Genomic DNA, 26,653 nt, shown 5'->3' with positions numbered 1-26,653 from the left:
GGACAGATCTGTTTTTGTTTTGCATGAAAGTCTCTGTGATGATGCCTCGAGGTTAGGGCTGTCAGTTGATTTATTAAAAAAAAAAACATCATGTGCCAATTAAAACTTTTATTTTATTTAAAGGGGTCATATGATGTTGCTAAAAAGAACATTGTTGTGTATTTGGTGTAATGAAATGTGTTTATGCGGTTTAAGGTAAAAAAAAACAAATTATTTTCCATATAATGTACATTATTGTTTCTCCTCTATGCCCCGCCTTTCTGAAACGCGTAGATTTTTACAAAGCTCATCGTTCTGAAAAGCGAGGTGTGCTCTGATTGGCCAGCTATCCAGTGCGTTGTGATTGGCTGAATGCCTCAAGCGTGTGACGGAAATGTTACGCCCCTCACCATACTGTGATGCCATCTCCCAGCAGGACGAGGTTGGACGAGACGCCGTCCAGCTGCTCTGCTCGTGCACATCCCATCATCGGTTCTCTTTTAGCAGTTCAGTCAATGTACTGTTAGGAGTATCTGAATAGCTTGGGTTTATTTCGCGTCAGAGGGAGTGTCAGGCACGTTTATAAACCGAATAACTTAAGTAATTTGTGGATTAGTGCGTATTGGAGACGCGAACCGTTTCAAACGATTCAGATCGATTTGGTGAACTGGTTTGACTGGTTCACTAAGAAGATCCGGTTAAATAGAACGATTCGTTCGCGATCCGGACATCACTAGACGAGACAAAACCAATAAAACCCATTACAAACGAAGCATTTGTTGCATCCAGTGGGGACATAATTACGGATTATAATGACAGACCTATACTGTCTTTTTACGCGTTGCGTATTGCGCCGCGTAAACATAAAACCATGTCTGCATTTGTGATCGGAGAAATGACAAACAAGTGCTTCTCTACACTGCCCAAAACTCGCGTTTGAATCGTCAGTGGCAAATAATTTAAATATAAAAAAACGTACTTGCAGGCTGTGAGTCAGAAGCGCCAGACTGTCCTTGCAAAGTTGGAACTGCCCCACTTTATAGAAACAGCCTTTCTGCCACAGACGCATTGTAGGCTACTGGTTCAGGAAACAGTCTTCATCCATCCTCCATAAAATTTCTAAAAAAGTCGCTTTCACAACGAAACACACAGTGACTCCACAACATGGCAGCGGCGGCAACGGCGAGAATAAAAGTTACGCCTTCTTTCTTTGCGTGAACATTTAGGCAGCGTTATGCAAATCTTCCCACATAGTGAGGTAGACATGTGGGGGCGTGTTAGAACAAGCCATTTTAGGTAGGCGTGGCTGACTCTTAACTTTTATAAAGAATATCTCTTTGGATTTGAGACTTTAGTCTTTGCAACTTTACAGATCTTCTTTATGCACCAAGAGCTTGTGACACTTTAAAGAGAAAAGAAAAATTGAAATCGCATCACATGACCCCTTTAAGAAATTGAAACAATGTACTATTTAAAAGTAGTTGTACTTTTTACATTTTATTTAAAATATCAAATTAATATCAAAGGTTTAAAAATCTTTTCTTGTTTTATGTTTTAAATATTATTAAATAATAGTATAGTATAGTATTAAAAAATTTTATTTATGCAAATTGATCAACTGATTTGATGTCAATATACTGTAGATGTCATTCAATTTATTAGAATTTTTTTTTTTTAAATCTGCCAAATAATAAATTGAATTAATATAAGTATACAGTTTTATTTATGCCAGTTAATATCAGTATACAGTTTAAAAGTAATTCAACTTATTTTATTACAATATGAATTATTTTTTTATTTATGCCAATTAATAAGTAGAATTAATATCAAAATAGTATAAAAAATGTTAAACTCTAAATATTATGTAATTTTATTTTCTTGCTAATTAATACATTGAATAATATCAGTATATAGTTTAACTTATTTTATTAAAAAATATTCATTTTTATATTCAATATTCATTATTCATTTTATTCATGCGGATTAATTAATTGAATTAATATTAATATACAGTTTAATAAAGCAATAAGCAATAACTCCGCTTTGCGTCGTGCCTAACAACGCCCCTTAGCTGTTATAAATTCACTGTAAACCACGGCTTCACAGGGCTTATTGCTTTTATAAAACGGTTATTCCATACATGTAGTAAGGTTTCACAGAATAAAACAGAGTAAATAAAGTGTAATGATATTAATAAAAAGGATGCATTTATTATACAAAAATACAGTAAAAACAGCAATAATATTATTACAATTTAAAATTAGTTTTCTATTTGATTATATTTTAAAGTGTAATTTATTTCTGTGATGCGAAGTTAGATTTTCAGCATCATTACTCCAGTCTTCAGAGTCACATGATCATTCTAATATATGCTTGTTCTTATTATTATCAGTGTTAAAAACAGTTTAATCATGACAACTCTCTGAAGATTTTAGCATGGTGATGGATATGACAATGCTAATGTATTTGGTCTTGGCGGAATAGATCTGCTACGCTGCTGCTGTTGATTATTGCTGTAGTTGTAGATTATTGCTGCTGCTGCAAGCAATTTCAGAAACTTGCTACTGCCAATGCATACGGCGATACGGTGCCATGAGTATTTAAGACATACTGTTGCTGCACAAATACACTGAACAAAATTATAAACCTAACACCCCATTTTTGAGTTAAGCCCATTTTTCATGAGCTTAACTCAAAGATCTAAGACTTTTTCTATGTACACAAAAGGCCTATTTCTCTCAAATATTGTTCACAAATCTGTCTAAAGCTGCTTCATATTTTTGTGGAAACAATGAAACTATTATTTTTTTAACAGCATTTACTTGAAAGAGAAATCTTTAGTAACATTATAAATGTCTTTACTGTCACTTTTGTTCAGTTTAATGCATCCTTGACCCCAAACTGACTCCATATACTTATTTATAATTTTTTAGTGCTCTGTATCTTTGTCTCATTTGTCAGTCTGATCTCTCAGTCTCTCTTTTCTCTTCCTGTTCTTTAATCAGCACTTCCTGTCCTGTCTGTATCAGATGCATCTTCTTAAGACAAAGTCACACATATATTGACCTGCATTGACTTTAATTTTTTTCTGTATTGCATATGCATTTTTTGCGCACATGCATGGCCTTAGGCTGTCTGTGTTATCAATTTCACACAACAGTAGTCATGTGTGAAAATATGTGTTTTTGTGTTGAGTATTTTTACAGTCTAGTGCTTATGTAAAGTGAGCGTGTGGAAGCGTGTGCATGTATGTATGTGGTTTTGTGCACATAATGACAACATGTCAGACGATGCTACGCGTCAAAAGTGCATCTGTGGCCTGCTGCACAGGAAGAGAAGGAGGTGCTACAGGAAGGATAGAAGAGAGGGGGAAAAAAAGACAGATGGTGCGTGACAGAGACACTCAAACAGAGAAAGTGTCGAATGGAGGATGAAGATGAGGTCCGTGAGAAGTAGGGTAGAGAAGAGCGGAGGTTAGCAGATGCCAGCGAGACTTCCTGTGCTCAGAAACACACCTGATGCTCCTGCGCTTGAGTCTGTGTGTTTGGAGCCTCCAGATCTGAAGGCCAACAAGATCAACGCCACTCAATCAACAGTGAGTATTAGCTTTCTTCATCAAGCAGATTAGCTATATTTTATATTATACATTTGTGTATATAAGGTGTTTGTCCTTAAACATGAGCCATATGCAGTTAATTGCTGGAGAATTTCTATTTTTTTGAACACACAATCGTCAAAAAACTGTAAATTTTAAACATGGTTACATTAATTAATATTGCTGTTGTAAAATAATTTCATTTGTGCTTTTTTTTTTTTTTTAAAGAAAACATTTTTATATACATGTATCTTGGTGTTCTGAGTGGTTACTATGGTATTTAGGATGGTTGCTAGTGTATTCTGAGTGGTTACTAAGGTTTTAGGATGGTTGCTAGGGTATACTGGGTGGTTACTAAGGTATTTAGAATGGTTGCTAGGGTATTATGAGTGGTTGCTAAGGTATTACGGTATTTAAAAATCTAACTAGCTTTCTGTATTCTTTTTCTATTCTATCTACTTGTTTTCTTTGTGTGTGTATATACTGTATATATATATATATATATAAGTGTCTGCTAAATGACAAAATGTAAATGTAAATTTAGTATAGTTGCTAGGGTAAAAGATGGTTGCTAGGGTATGCTGAGTGGTTACGAAGGTATTTAGGATGGTTGCTAGGGTATACTTAGTGGTTGCTAAGGTATTTAGGATGGTTGCTAGGATAAAGGATGGTTGCTAGGGTATTCTTAATGGTTACTAAGGTATTTATTATGGTTGCTAGGGTAAAGGATGGTTGCTAGGGTATTCTGAGTGGTTAAAAAATAAATGATGTTTTAGAAGAGTCTCTGGATATTTGTAAGGATTCAGTCAATCAGTTTCGATCCTATTTTATATAGAGATATAGAGTATGGTAACTGCTTTAAACCCAACCATGGGAAAAAATCATTCTTGTTATATATGTTATTAAAATGCTACAATGGAAGTGACCTACTATTGTTTGAACACATTTTGGCCGATTTACACATTGAGTGTAACATGACATTGACACTGCTGTACTGTGTTACCGGGTCTGTTACTTACTGAACATACAGTATGTGAACATTTACATCTTGTTAAATTGATTTTGACCGTTCAAAAGTTTTAGGTCAGTATGATTTATTTTAAAAACACTTTTATTCAAAAGTGACTGCAAAGCATTTATAATGTTACAGAAGATTTTTATTTCAAATAAATGCTGTTCTATTTAATTGTCTAGTCATGAAAGTGTCCTGAAAAATGCATCATGGTTTCCACAAAAATATGAAGCCGCACAACTGTTTTCAACATTGATAATAATGAGAAATGTTTCTTAAGATGAAAATTCAGTTGTGATCACAGGAATAAATTACATTTTAAAATATATTCACATAGAAAACAGTTATTTTAAATTGTAATAATATTTTACAATATGACTGTTTTACTCTATTATCAAATAAATGCAGCCTTGGTGAGACTTCTTTCAAAAACAAAATATATATTTTTTTTTATTTAAATCTTTCTTATATATATACTGTATATATGCTTGAAAACATTCTGCTGACTGTACTGTTTCTTTCTGTCATCATTGCTGGACAGTAACTGATTACATGTAATCTGGATTACACAGATTCCAAAAATATAGTACTTGTAGTTAGAGTATATTACATTTTAAAATGCTTGTAATCAGATTATAGTTACTTTTTATGGATTACATGATTACATATTATTCACATAGTGGCAGTAAATTATTCATAATAATAATTCATATTGATTCACATTGATAACCATTCATATTGATCCTGGAAGTCTGAACCCTGTTTTTGTGTTTAATAATGGGTGTTTAATGCAGGGATTCCCAAACATTTTTGTCACCCTTAAAATAAAATATTTGTTGAAATATCGCAGAAGTAGTTAACATTTCCATAATTTAACAAAACATTTGCATGTTCACAGTTCTCTGATGTTAGTTAATGGTCACACTGACATGCAGGTAAACAAATACAATATTTGTATTTTTATTGTTTAAGTGTTTAAATTCCTTTTATTTTACATTTGTATGAGTTTAATTAATTATTAGGTTTTTATCAACTTACTATTCACTCTCTATTAATTCACTAATGTAATGTTTAATGCTTTTTATGATATTGACATCAAAAGATGGAATATATTTTCTTTCGCTTTGCTTTTTTATATCGATATGTTACGTTTAAAACATAAAAAAAAAAGTAATCAGATTACATTACCAAAAATGTGTAACCTAGATTACGTTACTAACTACAGTTTTCATCGTGTAATCTGTAATCCGTAATGGATTACAATTTGTAAGTAATCTACCCAGCTCTGTCAGTCATGTGGGACTCATAATGTGTTTGAGGGGAAGGCCAATGCTGCAGTTTCTACCTCCCCTGAGCTTTTAATATCTTAATTGGTATGCAGGTTGTTTTGTTAATAGAAACAAAGCTTATTGTGGCATAAGATTGTCAGTGTTGTCTTGTTGCTACAGGCTTGTAAATTGTACCTCGCATCTTTTTGGGACAGCTGTCATGCTGTAACCATGGTAACACAGTGTTTGTTGAAGCATGTGGGTAATGAGGTTCAGTGGTTTCCAGAGAACTGAAATGTGCTCCTCTGGACCTTTCTCTACATGTTTCATTCAAGAAGTTTTAAGTACATTTAACTTTTTATTTTTAAATTCTGAACACTGTTAGTTAGAAAGCATGTCAATGCAATTCCACATTTCATAAATTACAAAATATACATCTGGAAGAAAATGAGCATTGTTTGTCTGTGCAAAACTTGCAGCCATGATGCTGTGATGGAGACCGTATCCGTTTGATTGATGTGTGCTGCTGATGATGCACTGTCGATCTGTGTTACAGGGAAATGGATGCCACTGAATGACACTGAGGGTCTGACACACACACACACACACACACAGCTGGACACGGTTTCCTAGTGCTCTGGGATGGATAGACATTCCCATATCCCATGGCAGGAGTACTGCTACCTGGATCTGAAGTCCAATGCTCAAAAACAAGAGACTAGCAAAAGGATGGAAGGTAGAGATAAGAAGATATAGCCCACAAACCCGTCACATTTTATGTATTTTTAATTGTTTACATCTTTTTTTTTTTTTTACTGTTTAGATTACCATCATTTAGCACTAGTTTTATTAGGCTAGTAATAGATTAAAGTTATTTTATGTTTTAGTTTTTTTATATATATATATATATATATATATATATATATTATTTTGTGTGTATGTATATATACAGTGGCATGCGAAAGTTTGGGAACCCCTTGCAGAATCTGTGAAAATGTGAATAATTTTAACGAGGACAATTGAGGGACTCAAACACAACTATTTAAAAAGGTTCAAACATTCACTGATGCTCCAGAAGGAAACACGATGCATTAAGAACCTTTCGAACAGGATGTAGATGTCCCAATTTTTCTTATTTTGCCGAAATATAATTTTTTCCCATTTAGTGCTGCCCTTCGGAAACAACAGAAGATACTTGCATGTTTCCCTGAAGACAAATTAAGTACAATTTACCTTGATCTTCAAATTCAAAAAGTTTTCACCCCCCGGTGAAATATCTTACTCAGGACAGTACTAAATAAAAAATAACATGCATTTTGCATGATCTCTCTTATTTTGTTAAAATGATTCACATTTTCACAGATTCTGCAAGGGGTTCCCAAACTTTCGCATGTCACTGTATATATATATATAAAATATTAAAGTATACATGCAACTTTAGTAGATCTGTGAGTGTGTCTGTGCATAAAAATTACAGTAAAAACTGAAATGTATTGTAGTTTTTATTGTTTAATTTTTTATTAATTTGTATTAATATATTTGTATTTAATCTTTTGTTAATATAATGAAGCAGTATAGATTTATATAATAATTATAATAATAATTAATAATAATAATTAAGTCATTTTGCAGAATCATTTTCGCTTTTATCTAAAGCGACTTACAAATGAGAACAATAGAATCAGTCAAAACTAACAAAAGAGCAACAATATATAAGTGCAAATGACAAATCTCGGTTAGCCTAACGCAGTACATGTAGCAAGGTATTTTATAATATATATACACACACACACGCACACATATATAAACACACACATACACAAAGAAAGAAAAACAAGTAGAATAGAAAAATAGAAAGCTAGTGTTAGATTTTTTTTTATAAAAAAGAAGACGTATAGATAAAGTAGAATATAAGTGCTAGGGCTAGAGGGTCAAATAAAGATGGAACAGATGTGTTTTTAGTCACTTCTTAAAGATGGCTAAGGACTCAGCTGCACGGATATTAATGACCATTTCTCAGTTTTCAGCCATATTGGCCATTAATATTAAAATATACATTCAACCTAAGCAGATCTATGTGTGTCTGTGCATGAAAATGACACTAAAAACATGTACTTTAGTTTTTAGTGTTGTAATATTTCCATATATTTGTATTTAAAATGATTTAATATTTATTCATATAAATTATTAGTATTATAGATTTATAACACTGACCATTTTTGGTTATAAGTCATTTATATTAAATATTAAAATGTATAAATATAAAAAATATATATTTACAATTTTAAAGTGGCCATATTATGCCTTTTCGAATATTACCTTTCATGCAGGTGCGTCATGTAGCTGTATGTGAACATAAACTATCTGCAAAGTTGTGAAGCCGACAGTGCACGATAAATACATTTATTGTCTATCAATAAAAAGAGTCGGCTTGCAATCGCCTAAACGAGTCGTCAGGAATTAGAATCTCATTCTGTTACGGCTCTACGTCACAAAGTAACACATTTGCATAATGTCCGCCCACGTTCTACGAAGCCAATTTGCCTGCCCACAAACAGTCAAATTTCCGTGTGGTTAACATCATGTCGAGAAGACGCTGTATCCTACGCTGTGAGAGTAAATTTGTTTTATCACATCTTATAATCAGCACAAACTTTTTAACACTTGACACTTACCACTGAGAAACGTCCTGCTCCAGTCGTGCATGCGAATCAGTCTCTTGTCGATCAGCCAGTTCAACCGTTTCATCATCAGACTCCGGCTCGAATTGGTTAGGTACAATCCATACCATCTTTTCCATGTATTGACAAGTCTCCAGGGCTGTCATTCTGTCATGGCAATGGGCGTTTAGTTTCCGACACGCACTGTACGCGGTAGACCAATCCAGAGCCAATCTCTCTACGGCTCTGGACGAATCACAAAGGACTGCGCCATCTGACCAATCACAGCAGTGAGGGCTCACAGAAAGGAGGGGTTTAGAGAGACTGATTCTTTGAACTGCTTCGCACGAGTCGTTTACGAATCATTTAGAAATGAGGTCAAATTAAATAAATTTTTTGAGAAAACGAACGTGTTTTTTGACCTTGCATGCATGTAAACCTGTTTTAGGAGACTCCTAAAACAATATTAGCAACCTTAAAAATGGCATAATAGGGGCACTTTAAATAATTATGATCAATATTAAAGATAAATATTAAAAATAATATATCAGTGCTGGCCAAAAATTTAGTATCTGTGCATCCCCATTTTTAACATTTTAACATGCATTCCTTACACTAAATTATATGTTTGTGTACCTATGTGTTTGTTCCTCAGATCCTGGGTGGTTACGCAGACACCAGACGTTGTTGCAACGGTTCTTATCCACCTCCATTTTGGTAAATGTGGTCCATCACATGAGAAAGGCAGACCTGCTTAGTGCACAGGAGGCGGGGCTTATACTGGAAATGGGGTCGTTGAAGGATAAAGTGCATTTATTGGTTGAGTTCCTGTCTGTCACTGATCCACATGGCACCGCCCTTCAGACTTATCTTCAAAGTTTACACCTGACCGAGTACAACCTTATAACTGTACATGGTTAGTATATGTGATTAATATATTTGTTTGTTCTTTTAAAATCCTTATTTTTTTTTTTTGCCTGTGTTTCTCACGTCTGTCGCTTTCTCTCTGTAGACTCTGTGGTTCGACGGTATAAAGACGCTCTCATTCAGCGACTCAGAGAAGATGAAAATTCATTGGCGCAAGTCCCCGGCAACTCAAATTCCACTTTACTCCTCATAGAGTGCGTATCTGACCTTCAGCAGCGAGAACACGACCTTGTACAGGTGTTAGTCAACAGAGGGGCGGGGCCTCTTCACGGTCGAGCGCTGGGATTGGACAAGCTGATCGCTCCTTTGACGAGAGTTAGCACCGCCCCTCGCGTGACACTGACGGTGGGCGTGGCCGGCAGCGGAAAGAGCCGAATGGTCCGCCGTTTCATCCAGCTATGGAGCACCAGTCAGATCTATCCAGAGCTGAGTCTCGCAATCCCCATTGCATGCTGGGAATTGAGCAGTTTCGATCGGCTATCGGTCGAGCGCTTGCTGCGACTGTTCGTTCCGTATGATAACATGGACGTAATTTTATTTAACGAATCCTGCAAAGTGTTGCTCATTTTGGACGGATTGGAAGAATTTCGCCAGTCGCTGGATTTCGCAGATGCCCCGCCCACTAGCGACCCTCGTCGCGAAATTCCCGTGTCGGATCTCATTGCGAATATTGTACGAGGCAACCTGTTGCCAGGGGCAACACTCTGGCTTTTATCAAGGCCTGGCACTGGTGCGAAAGTTCCAGCAGGATTGGTCGACCGTGTGACGGAAGCCCCGCCTCTTTCCCGAACGCAAATAAAGGATTACATTAATCACTGTGTTACGAACACGCTAGATGCGTATTCGATATCACAAGACAGCTCACAGTCTCAAACAAACACACCTGAGGATGTCTCCTCCCAAGTGTGGACTTACCTGAATTCCCAGAAACCATTGCTCATTTTGTCTTCTGTGCCCGCAGTTTGCCACATTATTGTAACTACGCTATCACGCCTTCTACAGTTGGACTCAGATGCCACGCCCCTTCCTCGAACATTAACAGAAGTCTACGCCCACTACTGTTGGCCACACCTCTCTGGATCAGACACGCCCAGTGGAAGCATCAGGAAGCCGCTTAGCTCTCTGGGTCGCCTTGCTTTTTATAGCCTCTTACGACGACGGTATACGTTCAGCGAGACAGAATTGCGAACTTATGGCGTCGATGTACCACCTCAGGGTGGGATGCTCAGCTGCCGCATCCTCCAGCGCAGGCAAAGCTGGTCGTCCGATAGCGTGGCGTGGCAGTTCACGCACACGTCCGTGCAGGAGTTCCTGGGGGCGCTCTTTTACTACATTTCGTCGAGGCGCGGGATGTTCGATCTGTTTTCCGAAAGCGGCGTTTCCTGGCCCCGCATTGGCTTCCATAGCCACTACCGTGCTGCGCTGCAGAAAACCAACCAATCAGACGCCGCAGCGCAAGGCAACCTCGACCTCTTCATGCGCTTCCTGTCAGGGCTACTGTCTCCAGCGGCTGCAGCTTTGCTAGGCGGTTCGCTGGGCGTTGGGCACGAGGAGCAGGTGACCCAGCGCACAACAGCGACAACTTTGCTTCAAAACGCAGTGACTGGGACAGGAGGCGACGCCGTTAGCATGCGCAGCGTCACGATGGTAACATGTCTGGCGGAGCTGCAGCAGGCGGAGTGGCTACGATCCGTAGAGGACGATCTCATTAACTGCAGCCTGCGGGGGAAGCTGAAGGGCGGAGTTTGTGCTGTTCTCGCCTACTTGTTGCAAGTATCAGACACATGTACTGAAGAGACGCAACTGTCCAACTGCCTAGACTCCTCCTCCTTGAAGAGGCTCCTCCCACAGCTGCTGTACTGCAGTAAGCTGAGGTAAAACGTGCATGTTTATACTAAAAAACACAAAACTCTATAGCATAAAGTTAGTCTATACAGTTTGAGTTATATATTTAAAGACTTCCAAAGCCATATTACAGATTTGTGTGAGAAACGCACCTAAGTTTGAGTTATTTTTCATGTTAAATCTCTTATGTATCCTATTAACTCTGTATATGTGTGTTGTGAAGAATGGAAAACAATGAATTTAAGGAAGGCACCATGGAGCTGTTGGGAAGTCTGCTGAGTGCCAAAGAGTGCCATATTCAGATGCTCAGGTATGGACACACACTTAAACACATATACACTACTGGTCAAAAATTTGGGGACAGTAAGTTTTATTATTTTACAAGAAATTTACACTTTTATTCAGCAAGGGAGCATTACAGTGATCAAAAATGACATTTACATTGTTACAAAAATTTCTGTCAAATAAATATAGTTTTTCTGAACTTTCTATTCATCAAATAATTGTAAAAAAGAAATTATAACTGTTTTCAAAAAATATGAAGAATCACAACATTGATAAACATAAATGTTTCTTGAGCAGCAAATATTATACTGATTTCTGAAGGATCGTGTGACACTGAAGACTGGAGTAATGATGCTGAAAATTCAGCCTTGCATCACAGAAATAAATTATATTTTACAACATATTAAAATAGATAATGCTTATTTTAAATTGAAATAATATTTCACAATATAACTGTTTTTACTGTAATTTGTGAAATAATTGCAGCCTTGGTGAGCAGAAGAGACCCAACCTTTTGAATGGTAGTATGTTTTATTACAGCCTTTAACTTGTTTAACTCTCTTTCTCTCTCTTTTCTAGTCTGGCTGATAACTCCATAAGCAGCAAAGGCATTAAACCGCTCAGTCGGGCTCTACTTGTCAACCGAACCCTCACAACCCTGGAGTCAGTGGCTTTTTTATTAATATAATCATAATTTGGCATTTTCACTAGCAAGGTCATTGAATAATATAATGCAAACTAATGTGATACGTCTTTTCCTGTGTCCTTGATCCTTACAATCCGAATCAACAAGACAAAATAAAATTGATTGTTAAATAAAACCGATCTCTTTTGTTTTAGTCTTCGTGGCAATAATATTGGTGCCAAGGGAGCAAAGACATTGTGCGAGGCCCTAAAAATGAACCAGGTCCTCGTGTCAGTCAAGTAAGTTCTGATAAACCATTATAGAATTGTCTTTTTTTTTTATATTGTAATATGTATCATAAATACAATTTTATTTATTGATATTATTTATTTATTAAATAAATTATTTAAATAATATATATTTCTAATTGATTAAATTGCAATAATATAAGAGCAAATGAGGTCCTCATGTCAGTCAAGTGAGTTCTGTCAAACTTTATAGAATTGTTACAGTTTTCATTTTTTTATGTTATAATATTTATAAAAAAATTAATTTTATTCATTTATTTTTTTAAATATTATTTCCTAATATTTGTTTTCTAATTACGATAATTGTCTAATAAAGATAATCTAGTTAAGATTTTATTTGTAATTTACTAAATTTAATAAAAGATCTAATGAGGTCCTTCTGTCAGTCAAGTGGATTCTACATAATAAAATTGTTACAGCTGTAAGTATAAAAAATATTTATAATAAATAAAATTAATTTATTTATAAAATAAAATACATTATTTTTGAAAAAATATATTTCGAATTTAATACATTAATAAACAAATCTTTAATCAATTATTTGATTTAATTTGTACGTGCTTGTGAGCACATATGAGCTTTCTGTATGTGTGTTTTTGTTTGACTGGATGTGTGTGCGTGTTGATTCATGCAGTCTGCAGAATAACCACATAGAGAATGAAGGAGCGTGTGCGCTGGCGGAGGTTCTTCAATCAAACCGAAAGCTCACCACACTCAAGTGAGTCTGTGTTTTACTGTGTGTGTGTGTGTGTGTGTGTGTGTGTGTGTGTGTGCACTTCAGCAGAGCATCATAAACACAAATCTTCATGCACTGCAGCGTTCAGAAGAATGGCATCGGGCCAGAAGGAGTGAAAAAAATCGGAGAAGCCCTTACGAAGAATCAAACTCTACAAGATCTCAAGTAAGAGGCGGAAGTGTCAGCTCAAAATCTGATCATATTAAACTCTCTGCTGAAAATAATTCTGTCCGTATGAATGTTATTGCAGCGTCTCCAGCAATCATTTGGGTGATTTGGGAACAGTAGCTCTGGCTCAGGCTCTTATGGTCAACCATGTACTCCACACGATCAGGTAAAACACATTAAATGAGCCAGTTCATTACAAATAATCAAATTATTGATTGTGAATGAACTTCTGATCTATCTCTCTCACGTCTTCAGTCTTCAGAGTAACTCAGTGAGTGACAGAGGTGTTAAAGCTCTCTCACATGCTCTTCAGTCAAACCGAGGACTCGGCTGTCTCAAGTATGTCAATTTCAAACGCCACAGGATTAATCTATTTAAACATGTATGTTTTAGTTGAGAAATAATGCAGATTTTTGGTGTCTATTTGATGGCAGTCTAAGGGAGAATTCAATAGGAGTCGCTGGAGCCAAAGACATCGCCAAAGCCTTAAAAGTCAACACTTGTCTTCGAGAACTCGAGTAAGTACACACAAAAAACATGTTTTTATGTCAAAATTAACACATGCCTTTGTCTTTTACTGTTTTTATTTAATGTTTATGTATTTTTTTTCACATATCTATATAAAAAATACTATAAATGTTTTAAATATAAATATTTAACTTTAGGGCTGGGTAAAAAATATCGATATCTCGATTTTAATCGATTCTCATTTTTATAGAACGATATCGATTCTTAAATCCCAAAAATCGATGAATCTAGCCTGTTTTCAGTTAATGGACAGAACATTGAAGCGCACCTCCCATCCAATAAATTGCAGTAAGCATTGTGCTTTGGTACTTTTAATATAAAAACAGTCCCACATTTAAAATGATCTCCACTGTATTGCAGTATTTAAAGGGGTCATATAATGTTACTAAATAGAACATTATTTTGTGTATTTGGTATAATGAAATGTTTATGCAGTTTAAGGTTAAAAAAACACAGTATTTTCCACATACTGTACATTATTGTTCTCCTCTATGCCCCGCCTTTCTGAAACGCGTTGATTTTTACAAAGCTCATCGGTCTGAAAAGCAAGGTGTGCTCTGATTGGCCAGCTATCCAGTGCGTTGTGATTGGCCGAATACCTCAAGCGTGTGACGGAAATGTTACGTCCCTTATCATACTGTGATGATGCCCTGTCAGGCTAGAGCGATGATACAAAAACATTAAAACCCATTATAAACGAGGCATTTGTTGCATCCAGTGGGGACATAATTATGGATTATAATGACTTATACTGTCTTTTTACGCGTTGCATTGCATCGCGCCGCGTAAACATAAAACCATGTCTGCATTTGCGATCGGAGAAATGACAAACAACAAGCACTACTCTACACTGCTCAAAACTCTGAATCGTCAGTGGCAAATTCTTTAAAGATAAAAAACGTACTTACAGTCTGTGAGTCAGAACAGCCGGCATTGTAGTCTACTCTCCCAGGATCAGGAAACAGTCCTCCATAAAATGTGCTGCACACATCTGAATATTTGGGTTGAAGTGTTCTGGAACAGTGTTGTAAATACAACTTAACCACTGATTTCTAGTCGTGTCCTCTTTTGGAAGACCAAACAAAGTAGTTTCACTTTCACAACGAAACACAGCGCCTTCACGACATGGCGGCGGCAACAATACTACAGCGAGAATAAAAGTTACGCCTTCTTTCTTTGCGTGAACATTTGGGCGGCGTTATGCAAATCTTCCCACACAGTGACGTAGACATGGGGCGTGTTAGAACGAGCCGTTTTAGGTAGGCGTGGCTGACTCTTAACTTTTATAAAGAATATCTCTTTGGATTTGAGACTTTAGTCTTTGCAACTTTACAGATCTTCTTTATGCACCAAGAGCTTGTAACACTCCAAAGAGAAAGAAAAAATCATCATATGACCCCTTTAATTAATACCAGTTCCAGCACAAAATAAACATGACTAAACATCCAAAGGTAAGTTAAAAGAAAGAGTAGAACTTTACAATCCGTATTCTGCCTCATGTAATCTCTCAGTCAGTGTTTCAGCCTCGTAAAGACGTCAATATAACGGCTTGTAAACAATGTCACGTAACGTCACATTTACCTCAGAAACAAACATATTCGTGGTGTGACCATTAATCAAACTCCTTAATCAGCTAGAAAAATAAACTGTATAAAGAATATCTCTTTGGATTTGAGGCTTTAGTCTTTGCAACTTTACAGATCTTCTTTATGCACCAAGAGCTTGTAACACTCCAAAGAGAAAGAAAAAATCATCATATGACCCCTTTAATTAATACCAGTTCCAGCACAAAATAAACATGACTAAACATCCAAAGGTAAGTTAAAAGAAAGAGTAGAACTTTACAATCCGTATTCTGCCTCATGTAATCTCTCAGTCAGTGTTTCAGCCTCGTAAAGACGTCAATATAACGGCTTGTAAACAATGTCACGTAACGTCACATTTACCTCAGAAACAAACATATTCGTGGTGTGACCATTAATCAAACTCCTTAATCAGCTAGAAAAATAAACTGTAGAAAGGGGCATTTTGTTAAATATATGCAACATATAACATTCATTATAATTGTTTACTGTTCTTCAATGTTTCATTTGTGTTTGAATAAATCCATCAAGTTTTTATGACAGCCACCATTTAAATGTTTATATCCTATTTCAAAAAAATGAACTGAAGTAGAAATATTATGTAATTGTAACGTTATTATTTTAAAAACTAATTTTAGCAGTTGTATAGCCTACAAATCAGTCAATTTTAACCTTCAATATTATAGTAATGTAGTACCAACTGACTCTCATGGATATTATACAGCATTAGTTGAGATTTTTTTTCCTTGAGAAAATGTGGCATGTACTGTACCTGATATATATCCAAAATAATCTATATTGAATACAATCGAATCGAATTGGTAATTGAATCGAATCGCAAGCTTGTGAATGAGAATCGAATCGTGAAATTTTGTCAAAACCCAGCCCTAAAATTAAATGTTCAATTAGTACATGAATTATTGTTCTTATCTGTCGTATCTATAGGCTATTATGGGGTTAAACAGATCGCTGTTGATCCGTTATATGTACAGACCAGGCACCACAGTTCAACATGCATGTGATTCGCAGATTTATTTGCCAGTTTACGCATTCAAGCGATTTCAAACCACAAGAAGAAGAAGAAAACTACAGAGAGAACTCGATTTGGTTACTCACACGCTGTTTTCCAAATGTTTATATCCTATTTCAAAAAAATGAACTGAAGTAGAATCGCAAGCTTGTGAAATTTGTGTCAAAACCCAGCCCTATTTAACTTATAAATATTGTAAATTTGTCTAAATATTTAAGTAAAATAAAATATTTTTAGTCTGTAGTAAATATTAGCTTTATATACAACATTAAATTGTATGTAATAAATTAATGATGTATTTATTTAAAATGAATACATTTAATAATATATAAAAAGGTCATTGTAATAGACTAGAAATATGAAAATTTTCATGCAAGAATTTTTATTGATTTATTTCCTATTAAAATAAACAGAATGTAGTGTTTAATTAAATATTAAATTTTATTTAATACATAAATATTATATTTATTTAATTTCAAGCTCGTGAAATTTGTGTCAAAACCCAGCCCTATTTAACTTATAAATATTGTAAATTAGTCTAAATATTTAAGTAAAATAAAATATTTTTAGTCTGTAGTAAATATTAGCTTTATATACAACATTAAATTGTATGTAATAAATTAATGATGTATTTATTTAAAATGAATACATTTAATAATATATAAAAAGGGCATTGTAATAGACTAGAAATATGAAAATTTTCATGCAAGAATTTTTATTGATTTATTTCCTATTAAAATAAACAGAATGTAGTGTTTAATTAAATATTAAATTTTATTTAATACATAAATATTATATTTATTTAATTTTTTAGCCTATAGTAATTATTATTAACTTATAAATGTATATTCGTTATATAATAAATGTTTAATTTTGAAGCGATATAATCAAATGTATACATTTTTTGAGAGCGTTTTTTTTTATCTATCAAATAATCACATTAAATTTCTTGGCACAAAACTAAAGCATTTTGTTTCACAAAGTCATTAATAAATTAAATACAACCTGAATATATTACAAACGATTTATCAGTGTTTTTATCTGCGTTTGTGTGTGTGTTTCAGTTTGACCGCTAATCTTCTTCACGATGAGGGAGTGACGGCCATCGCTGAAGCCATGAGGGTCAACAGAGCCATCACCTCCTTACAGTGAGAAAACACACATAATCTCAATAATATACACTCCTGAAGCCATCCAAAACATCAACACAAAACACACATATTCATACACTTAGAAATGAACCTACAAATACATTAAGACAAAAGAGATGAGCTAATGAGAACCTTAAAGATGACTCTTGGTCAGGTAATGAAATCATCAAGGTCAGGGTGTGATATCATGCTATCTATCTCACTGACGTAATGTGAAAGTGTTGCTTTTAGAAATCCGTTTCACATGTAAATGACTAATATATTCCTGTGTGTGTATTGCAGTCTCCAGTGGAACTTCATAAAGGCTGGAGCCGCTAAAGCTTTAGCTCAGTCTCTCATGAGCAACACCTGCATTCAGCTGCTGGAGTAAGAACTTCTACATCCTCCTGCATCAAACTCTATCAGTCATCTCCTGTGCAAAATCATCTCCACAGATCACCGACATTTTGTTGTTTTCTCATTGACACCATGTTTTTAAGAATAAAAAGATTCTTCAATGCTGCTTTGAAGCATTTTAGGACCATAAGAGCTTACACTCTTAAAAATAAAGGTTCCAAAAGGGTTTTTTACAGTGATGCCATAGAAGAACTATTGTGGGTTCCTCAAAAAACTTTCAGTGAACAGTTTTTTTTTTAAATTTTAAGTCTATAGAACCTTTTATGGAATGGAAAGATTCCATGGATGTTAAAGGTTCTTCATGGAACCAATAATTCCAATAAAGAACCTTTATTTTTAAGAGTGTTCTTTATTGGCATTTAACATGCTGGTTTTTTTTATAGTGGAAATGTTCTTAACACTAAGAAAAAATTGTTCCAGTAAGAACTGTTCACTGAAAGATTCTTTGAGGAATCAAACATGGTTCATTACTGTGAAACCACCCTTTTGGAACCTTTATTTTCAAGAATGTACAGGTTCTTCAGATCCATGTTTTGGGTTTTTTGGAAAGCGCTACAGCATAGAAGGTGTACTGCAGAATGAAATGCTCTCTAATGCATTAGACTGAAAAAGTGTTTTTAAAAAGTGCATGTCTCATTGTTAAATATATATTGTCATCTAGTGATATCTATATGATGAATGATGAGCTGTTGTGTGCTTCTCTGTCAGTCTGCAGGAGAACGCTCTGGGTGATAACGGCGTCATTGCTCTGGCCTGTGCTCTGAGGTCAAACTCTTCTCTCAGTGTGCTCTAGTGAGACTCAATTCAGTTTTCTGCATTATTTCATAACTGTTTGCTAAAGTTGATTGTGTCTGATCTTGCATGTGTGTGTTGTGAAGTCTTCAGGGTGTATCAGCAGGTAAATCAGGGGCCGTTGCGCTAGCGGATGCTCTGGTGGTCAACGAAAGCCTTCATACACTAGAGTAAGTCTCTTCTGCTCACCCAGCCTGCATTTATTTAGACAACAGAAAAAAAATTTTTTTTTACAGTTTTCTATTAGAAAATATTTTAAAAAGTAGTTTATTCTTGTGATGCAAAGCTGAATTTTCAGCATCATTACTCCAGTCTTCAGTGTCACATGATCCTTCAGAAATCATTCCTTATTATTATTATCAATATTGAAAACGGTTGTGCTGCTTCATATTTTCATGGAAACCATGATGCATCTATTTTCCATGATTTTTTTGATGAAGAAAAAGTTCAAAAGAACAGCATTTATTTGAAATAGAAATCTCTTGTAACATTATAAATGTCTTTACCGTCACTTTGGATCAATTTAATGCATCTTCTATAAAATAACATTAATTGCTTTCAAAAAAACTAAATTCTCACTGACCCCAAGCCTCTGAACAGAAAAATAATTTTTGCATACAACTAGGAAAAAAAGAAACAATTTTTAATTGACACAGTGTATGATAAACTCGCTTTAAAAACTCATATATTACTCGATATTTATCATTTTTGTTTAGTCTGCGTGGAAACTCCATTGGGATGGAAGGAGCGAAGGCGTTTTCCAGTGCTCTGAAGAAAAACAGGAGCTTGAGAAGTCTGAAGTATGTCTACAGAACACATTATTCTCCTATATAATCATATACTCTGATCAAAACATAATTGAGAGATGTTATTAAAGCCGTTTCATCACAAAATGGATGTGAGCTTTGCAGAAATGTGGCTGGAATCCAGTAAATACATTTTGAACATTTGCAAAATGTATGTATAAAAAAAAAATACAATAACTATTTTCTATGTGAATATATTTTAAATTGTTATTTATTGCTGTGATCAAAGCTGAATTTTCAGCATCATTACTCCAGTCTTCAGTGTCACGTGATCTTCAGAAATCATTCTAATATGCTGATTTGCTGCTCAAGCAACATTTCTGATTATTATCAATGTTGAAAACAGCTGTGCTGTTAATATTTTTGTGGAAACAGTCATAAAATTTTTTTCAGGATTCAGTTTCTAAAAGAATTTCCGTGCTCAAAACAGAACATGAATGTTAAAACTGTGTATCTGTAGTCTACAGGAGAATTCTCTGGGGATGGATGGAGCGATCTTCATCGCTACTGCGCTGAGAGGAAACCATCAGCTCACCTACATCAAGTCAGTGTGTGTGTGTGTGTGTGTGTGTGGGTCTATGTGTGAACCGCCGCCTGTGTGTGAGAGGTTCAACCACAGTGTGTCACGGTTGCATGGCACGTGGTGAATGTTTAGCACTGGCTGTGGGTGTGATTCTGAACACTGATCATTTCCATTTTGCTGTGAATGGCACATTTCACCTCCGCTTGATTGATCCTCCCGAGTAAGATTCTGTGATGTGTGTCATGATTTCCTATTTCTGCTTCAGTCTCCAGGGTAACGGCATCGGGGAGTCAGGGGCAAAGGTCGTCTCAGATGCCATCAAAGCTGGTGCACCAGATTGTGTGGTGGATATCTAGCACACGCACAAACTCGCCACAACATGTTTATTTAGAGCCTTATTCGTGTAAATATTTCCAAAGTTTATGTATTAAAGTTGTGTAATAATAAATGCTTATTTTATAAAACAGAACTGACAAAGATGTTGCCTTAATAAAACACATCATACAAAAATTTTGCTGAACTTTCATTCAGATGAATTCAAATAACTGAGAATGTTAACGGCAATTAAACAGGCGTCTACACTTGAATACAGATGAGAAGCTATATTCATACATACTGGAAATTACATTTAGTTATTTACAGATATTTATCTTGTTTCCGTGTCATGAAAAAAACATTTAATGTGAATTGTCACATTCAGGTCGATGCAGCAATTTACATAAGAATTGAAGTCTATTAACCTTTTTTTTGAAAGCAAATGCATGACTATTTAAAGGAAGAGTTCACCCAAAATTTAAACGTTTTGAAAATTTACTCACTCTTAAGCCATCCAAGATATAGATGAGTTTGTTCGGAACAGATTTGGAGCGATTCATTTCCTCAGCAATGGATCCTCTGCAGTGAATGTGTGCCGTCAGAATGAGTGTCCAAACAGCTGATAAAAACATCACAATAATACACATGTAATCCACACATCACTCCACTCCATCAATTGTCTTGTAAAGCAAAAAAAACTACATGTTTGTAAGAAACGAATCCATCATTAAGGTGTTTTAACTTTGAACCGGTTAAAATACGAGTGTTGTGGATTACTTGTGGATGTTTTTATCAGCTGTTTGGACTCTCATTCTGACGGCACCCATTCACTGCACAGGATCCACTGTTGAGCAAGTGATGTAAGCTAAATTTCTCCACATCTCTTCCCATGAAGAAACAAACTCAACTACATCTTGAATGGCCTGAGGGTGAATAAATGATCCAACAAATGTAAATTTTTGGGTGAACTATTCCTTTAATGCATGCTGGTTGCACATTAAAAATCATTATCGCTCTCCTCAAGGATTTGTGGGTGCAGCGATCGTTTTGAGCGTCCAGGTTTGGTGGAGGAGCCCTCCAGACTGTCATTGTCTTCATCCAGGTCCTCGTTTTCCTCCTCATCTTCATCTTCCTCACCATCTTCATCATCATCGTCTACGTCGATCTCACTATCCTCTGACTGCAAAGCAAAGCACATTGTGAATTATAGCAGAAGACACACACAGCACTTGGTGGAGGGTAACGGAAACGGGGCTCAATCAATATCCCTAATTAAGAATTATCTAAATTAATTCTAGAACCACCAGGTGTTCACATTTAGACACACGCACGTCAGTGTTATTGTCAACTAAAGCTAAAGCTTTTAAAATAGTTTTTCATAATTGGAGAAAAAAGCTGAATAAAAGAAAATATAAAAATGTAAATTTAGAATTAGAAATGTTGCCTTGGCAACTAATTGAAATAAAATAAGTAAATACTAAAATTAATAATAATAAAGCTAAACTGAAATATAAAAAAAATAATAAAAAATTACACACAAAAAAGCTAATAAGATAAAAGCTAATAAAAAAATGTTTAAAAAACACTATAATAGCATAATAATACTAAAATAACACTGACACACAGACCACCTTTCTTCTCTTTTTCTTCCGGCCGCTGCCGGATAGATGGACTCGTTCCTTTACTCTGGGCTTGAAGAACGAGAGCCGAGGAAGAGAAAGAGATGGAGTGAAAACGGAGTGAATGAAATGAGAGTGGGTGGCATATATAGTGAGAAAAGAAAATGAAAGCACAATGACTAGACAAGTTATGCAAGATCATGGAAGAAAAAACATGAAAATGTGAAGAAAGAAAGCCTAGGAAACCATGTTTGGCTGAATAATTTGAAAACTCTGAAGAATATAACAAGAAATTAAGAAAATATGTTGGTTCAGTGTTGTTAACTAAAACTATTAAAAATAATTTAAATAAAACAAAAATGAGAAATGCTGCCTTGGCAACTAACTGAAAGTAAGTTTCAACTGAAGTACTAAAATGACTAAAAACGAGTGAAAAATAAATTAAAACATAAATATATATATATACACACACACACACACACACACACAGACACAGACAGTGGTCCCCGAAATTATTAGAACACTAGTATTTTCATCTGCTAAAAAATGTTTTTTAGTCAGCTATTTCTATCTTTTGCTGTAGTGTGTCAGTAGGAAATATCAGGTTTTTAGTCAGTTCTTTCTATCTTTTGCTGTAGTGTGTCAGTAGGAAATATCAGTTTACATTTTCAAACATTTATCTTGCCATTAATCATAATAATCCAGTGAGATTTCTGTCTGACAACAGCCAGTGCTCCACACAGAGATCTGATCATCATCCAGTCTGTCTGGAATGACATGAAGAAACACAACAAACCGAGACAGACTCAATCCAGAAGAACTGTGGCAATGTCTCCAAGATGCTTCAAGAAACTTTCCTGCAAAACTGCAGTACTGTGAAAAGTTTTAGGCACTTGCGTAAAAATGCTGTAAAAAGAGAATGCTGTCAAAAATAATGTTATAAGTAGATTTTCTTAATTAATTTCTATTAACTAAATTAAATCAACATTTAGTGTGAGCATCCTTTGCATTTAAAAAATCTCACTGGTAAAATGAATGTTTGGCAATGTAAACTGATATTTCCTACTGACACACTACAGCAAAAGATAGAAATAACTGACTTCAAACCCTTTTTAAGCTGGTGAAAATACTAGTGTTCTAATCATTTTGGCCACCACTGCATGCATATATGTATGTATCATAGCAACAAAAACGCAAAAACAACGTTTCAAAAAATTTATATAAAATTAAAATGAAAATATAAAAATAAAGTTATATATAAAAGAAAGTGTGTTTTCACCTCTTCACTGTCTCCTCCCCTCATACTGCCAATGAATCGAGCGCCACCTCGACCTGCAGCGGAAACACATCAGAAACACAAATCAAGTACAATCAGACACTCGTATGTGTCACGTGTGTGAGCGAGGCTGCAGATATTGAGGGGCTACATGCTGAACACCTGATATCTGTGCGTGTCGTGCGTGGTGTGGTCTGGACTGCTGTCCGTCGTCTATGTCACTGTCAGAGCCTTCATCCTCTGGTATGTCCACATCTGAGTCTTCATCTCTGGCTACAGAGGAGGAGAAATCATGAGATCCTTGACAAACATGTTCAAATGGGTGTGTTTGAGAGTGTGTGACCAACCTCCACTCCTCATGAGCCTCTTCTCCTCCTCTTTTAATTTGTTTTGTCTCATTTTCATTGCCATCTCTGCTTCCTGGAGGATTAACAAGGGAAGCATCAGGATAGGCTTTATAAAGTTAATTTGGGTGAAATTGATAGGTTTCACTTGTTGTCTTTGTTATTTTTAGCTGGATAAATGAATGATGTGATTTATATACACGAGTACCAGAGAGAAGTTGAGATGCATCTGCACTGATTGTACCTCGAAGCGTTCTTGTTCAGCTCTGTGATAGTCATCTAGCTGCCGCTCCAGGAAGCTCAAGTTACGAAATTTCTCCACGTACGTCTGGTAGTGTTTCTGCAAGTCCTCCTCGATCTTCTCATATTCATCCATAAAGGCTGGACTACATAATGAAACAGAGTCAGAGATGTCAGTGTCTAAATGGTCTGTGCATTATTTCTAACTTTTTTAGTTTTTAACATTTCTAACATTATTTCCTAACCCTAACCCTAACCCTAACCATTTGCATCTAAAGCCAAAAGTAAAACTAAAGCCATAAAAAACATGAAATAAAATAAACATTAACATATATGCAATAATATATATCAAGTTGAAGTACTAAAATAACTCAAACTAAATAAACTTAATAAAAAGTATATCAAATATTTTAAAGAAATATTTAAAATAAAAACACAACAAAATTCCTAAAATTAAAATGAAACCAGAAGAATATAAAAATGTTAATCTATTTCAATATTTTAACTAAATCTATAATAGTATTTCAATCATTTTAGCTCACCGCACACTCTGTAGAGTTTGTAAGCGTTTCTGGTTTCTCTCCAGGTCTTGTTTCTTCTTCTCGATTTTGGCCTCCAGACTGGCTTCATCTGATGCTACGTTATTGAGCAGATCTTTTGTCATTTGGATGCTCTCCTGAACACAGACGAGCAAACACATTCAGACGCCATTCAGAGCCCAAAATAACATCACAATTCTCCAAAGACGTCCCTCCATCTCCTGTTCTTTTGCTTGGTAAATATTTCAAGCACGCTGCTCGCTGAATGCACTAAAATCATACTTTTCAAGAACTGACCTGAAACAGAATGCAACTTTAAGTTCTTGTAGCCCTCTAGAGACTTTCATAACAAACTTTCAAGAACATTTATGCAACATTTAGGGATGAATTTCCTCAGGTTATTTCTCAGTACAGGCAGTTCTTTCAGTTTTAGAATACTGAAGCAGTGGTTCTCAACCAGGGAGCCTCAAGGTGAGTTATGAATAAGACAAAACAAGCATTAAAATCAGCTAAAAGATCAAAATCAAGAGAACTAAACTGAAATCATATTTCTTATTTAATGAATTCCCTCAACAACTGCGAACATGGAACAATACATTTATTAATCTGTGTTAATGTTAGTTAATAAAAAGACAATCGTTCAGTGTTTGTTCATGTTTTGTTGCTGTGACGTGACATAGCGGTGTCTGACTAGGGGCGAGGTTGACTAAGTGAGGATTTGTGTTTTACCGTGACATCTTGGACAGCCGCTCTCAGAGCTCTCTCTGTCTCAGTGATCTCCAGCGGTCGGGCTATCGCAGCCGTCCTGCTCTCTCTCAGGTCCTCTTCGTGCCCCAGCAGGTCATTTTGCTTGGTAAATATTTCAAGCACGCTGCTCGCTGAATGCACTAAAATCATACTTTTCAAGAACTGCCCTGAAACAGAATGCAACTTTAAGTTCTTGTAGCCCTCTAGAGACTTTCATAAACTTTCAAGAATATTTATGCAACATTTAGGGATGAATTTCCTCAGGTTATTTCTCAGTACAGGCAGTTCTTTCAGTTTTAGAATACTGAAGCAGTGGTTCTCAACCAGGGAGCCTCAAGGTGAGTTATGAATAAGACAAAACAAGCATTAAAATCAGCTAAAAGATCAAAATCAAGAGAACTAAACTGAAATCATATTTCTTATTTAATGAATGCCCTCAACAACTGCGAACATGGAACAATACATTTATTAATCTGTGTTAATGTTAGTTAATAAAAAGACAATCGTTCAGTGTTTGTTCATGTTTTGTTGCTGTGACGTGACGTAGCGGTGTCTGACTAGGGGCGAGGTTGACTAAGTGAGGATTTGTGTTTTACCGTGACATCTTGGACAGCCGCTCTCAGAGCTCTCTCTGTCTCAGTGATCTCCAGCGGTCGGGCTATCGCAGCCGTCCTGCTCTCTCTCAGGTCCTCTTCGTGCCCCAGCAGGTCAAACAGAGCTGCCCCCTTTGCTGTAATTTCAGATCCCAGCTGACGTGCCACCTTTAAATCAGCTATCTGCCACAAAACATCCAAAAATACAACAAAAAAAATGTATTATGATGATAATAACTCATCATCTCAAAAAGTCTGCTCGTGATAGGACTCATGATGAAACTGTATCAACCATTTGACACTAACCTTTGACCCCAGATCAAACTTGAACTTGCTGTTTTCGTCATTGTTCTGTTCCCCATCGGTGTTCTCTTTGGTTTTCATGGCATTGTAGAGGATACTGGTGATTTTCAGCATCTCTTTCACAGCGTAACCATCTGCCTGATACAGACGCTTGAGATTCAGCTTCACATGAGCTTTAGTCGCCTAGAGAAACACAGAGAACCTGCAGTGATTTTGACATATACTTCCTTCACGCTGACATCTGTAGAATAATAATATAGCTTACCATGAACTGAGCCACAGCTTTGATGAAAAACACTCTGTCTGACTCTGTGATATCAGACATAGAAAACATGGTATCTCTCTGCCACCCTTGGTCTGTTTTAAAACACACATAATATAATATATTAAAGGGGTCCTATTCTGCTCTTGTACAAAGTCTTGATTTTGTTTTGGGGGTGTACAAGAACAGGCTCTCATA

The 26,653-nt window shown here is 35.6% G+C and overlaps 2 protein-coding genes across 3 annotated transcripts in view; one reads left to right on the top strand and one right to left on the bottom strand.

Annotated features, from left to right (window-relative positions):
* Window positions 1-3,333: 3,333 nt before the first annotated feature.
* On the top strand, window positions 3,334-21,045 carry LOC107554241 (protein NLRC3-like). 2 transcript variants are annotated; one of them, XM_016236702.1, is made up of 19 exons: window positions 3,334-3,574; window positions 6,411-6,590; window positions 9,170-9,430; window positions 9,527-11,315; window positions 11,510-11,596; window positions 12,151-12,234; window positions 12,412-12,495; window positions 13,139-13,222; window positions 13,322-13,405; window positions 13,491-13,574; window positions 13,664-13,747; window positions 13,843-13,926; window positions 17,614-17,697; window positions 17,983-18,066; window positions 18,805-18,888; window positions 18,975-19,058; window positions 19,605-19,688; window positions 20,155-20,238; window positions 20,483-21,045. In XM_016236702.1, the coding sequence occupies exons 2-19, from the start codon at window positions 6,497-6,499 to the stop codon at window positions 20,571-20,573; spliced, it is 3,414 nt and encodes a 1,137-aa protein (XP_016092188.1). In that variant the 5' UTR covers window positions 3,334-3,574; window positions 6,411-6,496; the 3' UTR covers window positions 20,574-21,045. The 2 variants fall into 2 exon arrangements, with proteins under 2 accessions (XP_016092188.1, XP_016092194.1); XM_016236708.1 differs by lacking the exon at window positions 6,411-6,590.
* A 439-nt stretch (window positions 21,046-21,484) lies between these two features.
* cluap1 (clusterin associated protein 1) overlaps window positions 21,485-26,653 on the bottom strand; it is an 8,573-nt gene continuing 3,404 nt past the window's right edge. Inside the window, exons 4-12 of the mRNA XM_016236690.1 lie at window positions 26,459-26,534; window positions 26,197-26,376; window positions 25,894-26,073; window positions 24,554-24,687; window positions 24,016-24,157; window positions 23,775-23,847; window positions 23,590-23,700; window positions 23,431-23,483; window positions 21,485-21,712 (exon numbers count right to left, since the gene is read on the bottom strand). Coding sequence (XP_016092176.1) covers window positions 21,530-21,712; window positions 23,431-23,483; window positions 23,590-23,700; window positions 23,775-23,847; window positions 24,016-24,157; window positions 24,554-24,687; window positions 25,894-26,073; window positions 26,197-26,376; window positions 26,459-26,534 — 1,132 coding nt within the window. The 3' untranslated portion in view covers window positions 21,485-21,529. The remainder of the gene's footprint in view (window positions 21,713-23,430; window positions 23,484-23,589; window positions 23,701-23,774; window positions 23,848-24,015; window positions 24,158-24,553; window positions 24,688-25,893; window positions 26,074-26,196; window positions 26,377-26,458; window positions 26,535-26,653) is intronic.

The sequence above is a fragment of the Sinocyclocheilus grahami genome, unplaced genomic scaffold, assembly GCF_001515645.1.
Source record: "Sinocyclocheilus grahami isolate Dianchi unplaced genomic scaffold, SAMN03320097.WGS_v1.1 scaffold19.1, whole genome shotgun sequence".
NCBI classification, from domain to species: domain Eukaryota; kingdom Metazoa; phylum Chordata; class Actinopteri; order Cypriniformes; family Cyprinidae; genus Sinocyclocheilus; species Sinocyclocheilus grahami.
This window is presented reverse-complemented; position numbering and strand designations above follow the sequence as displayed.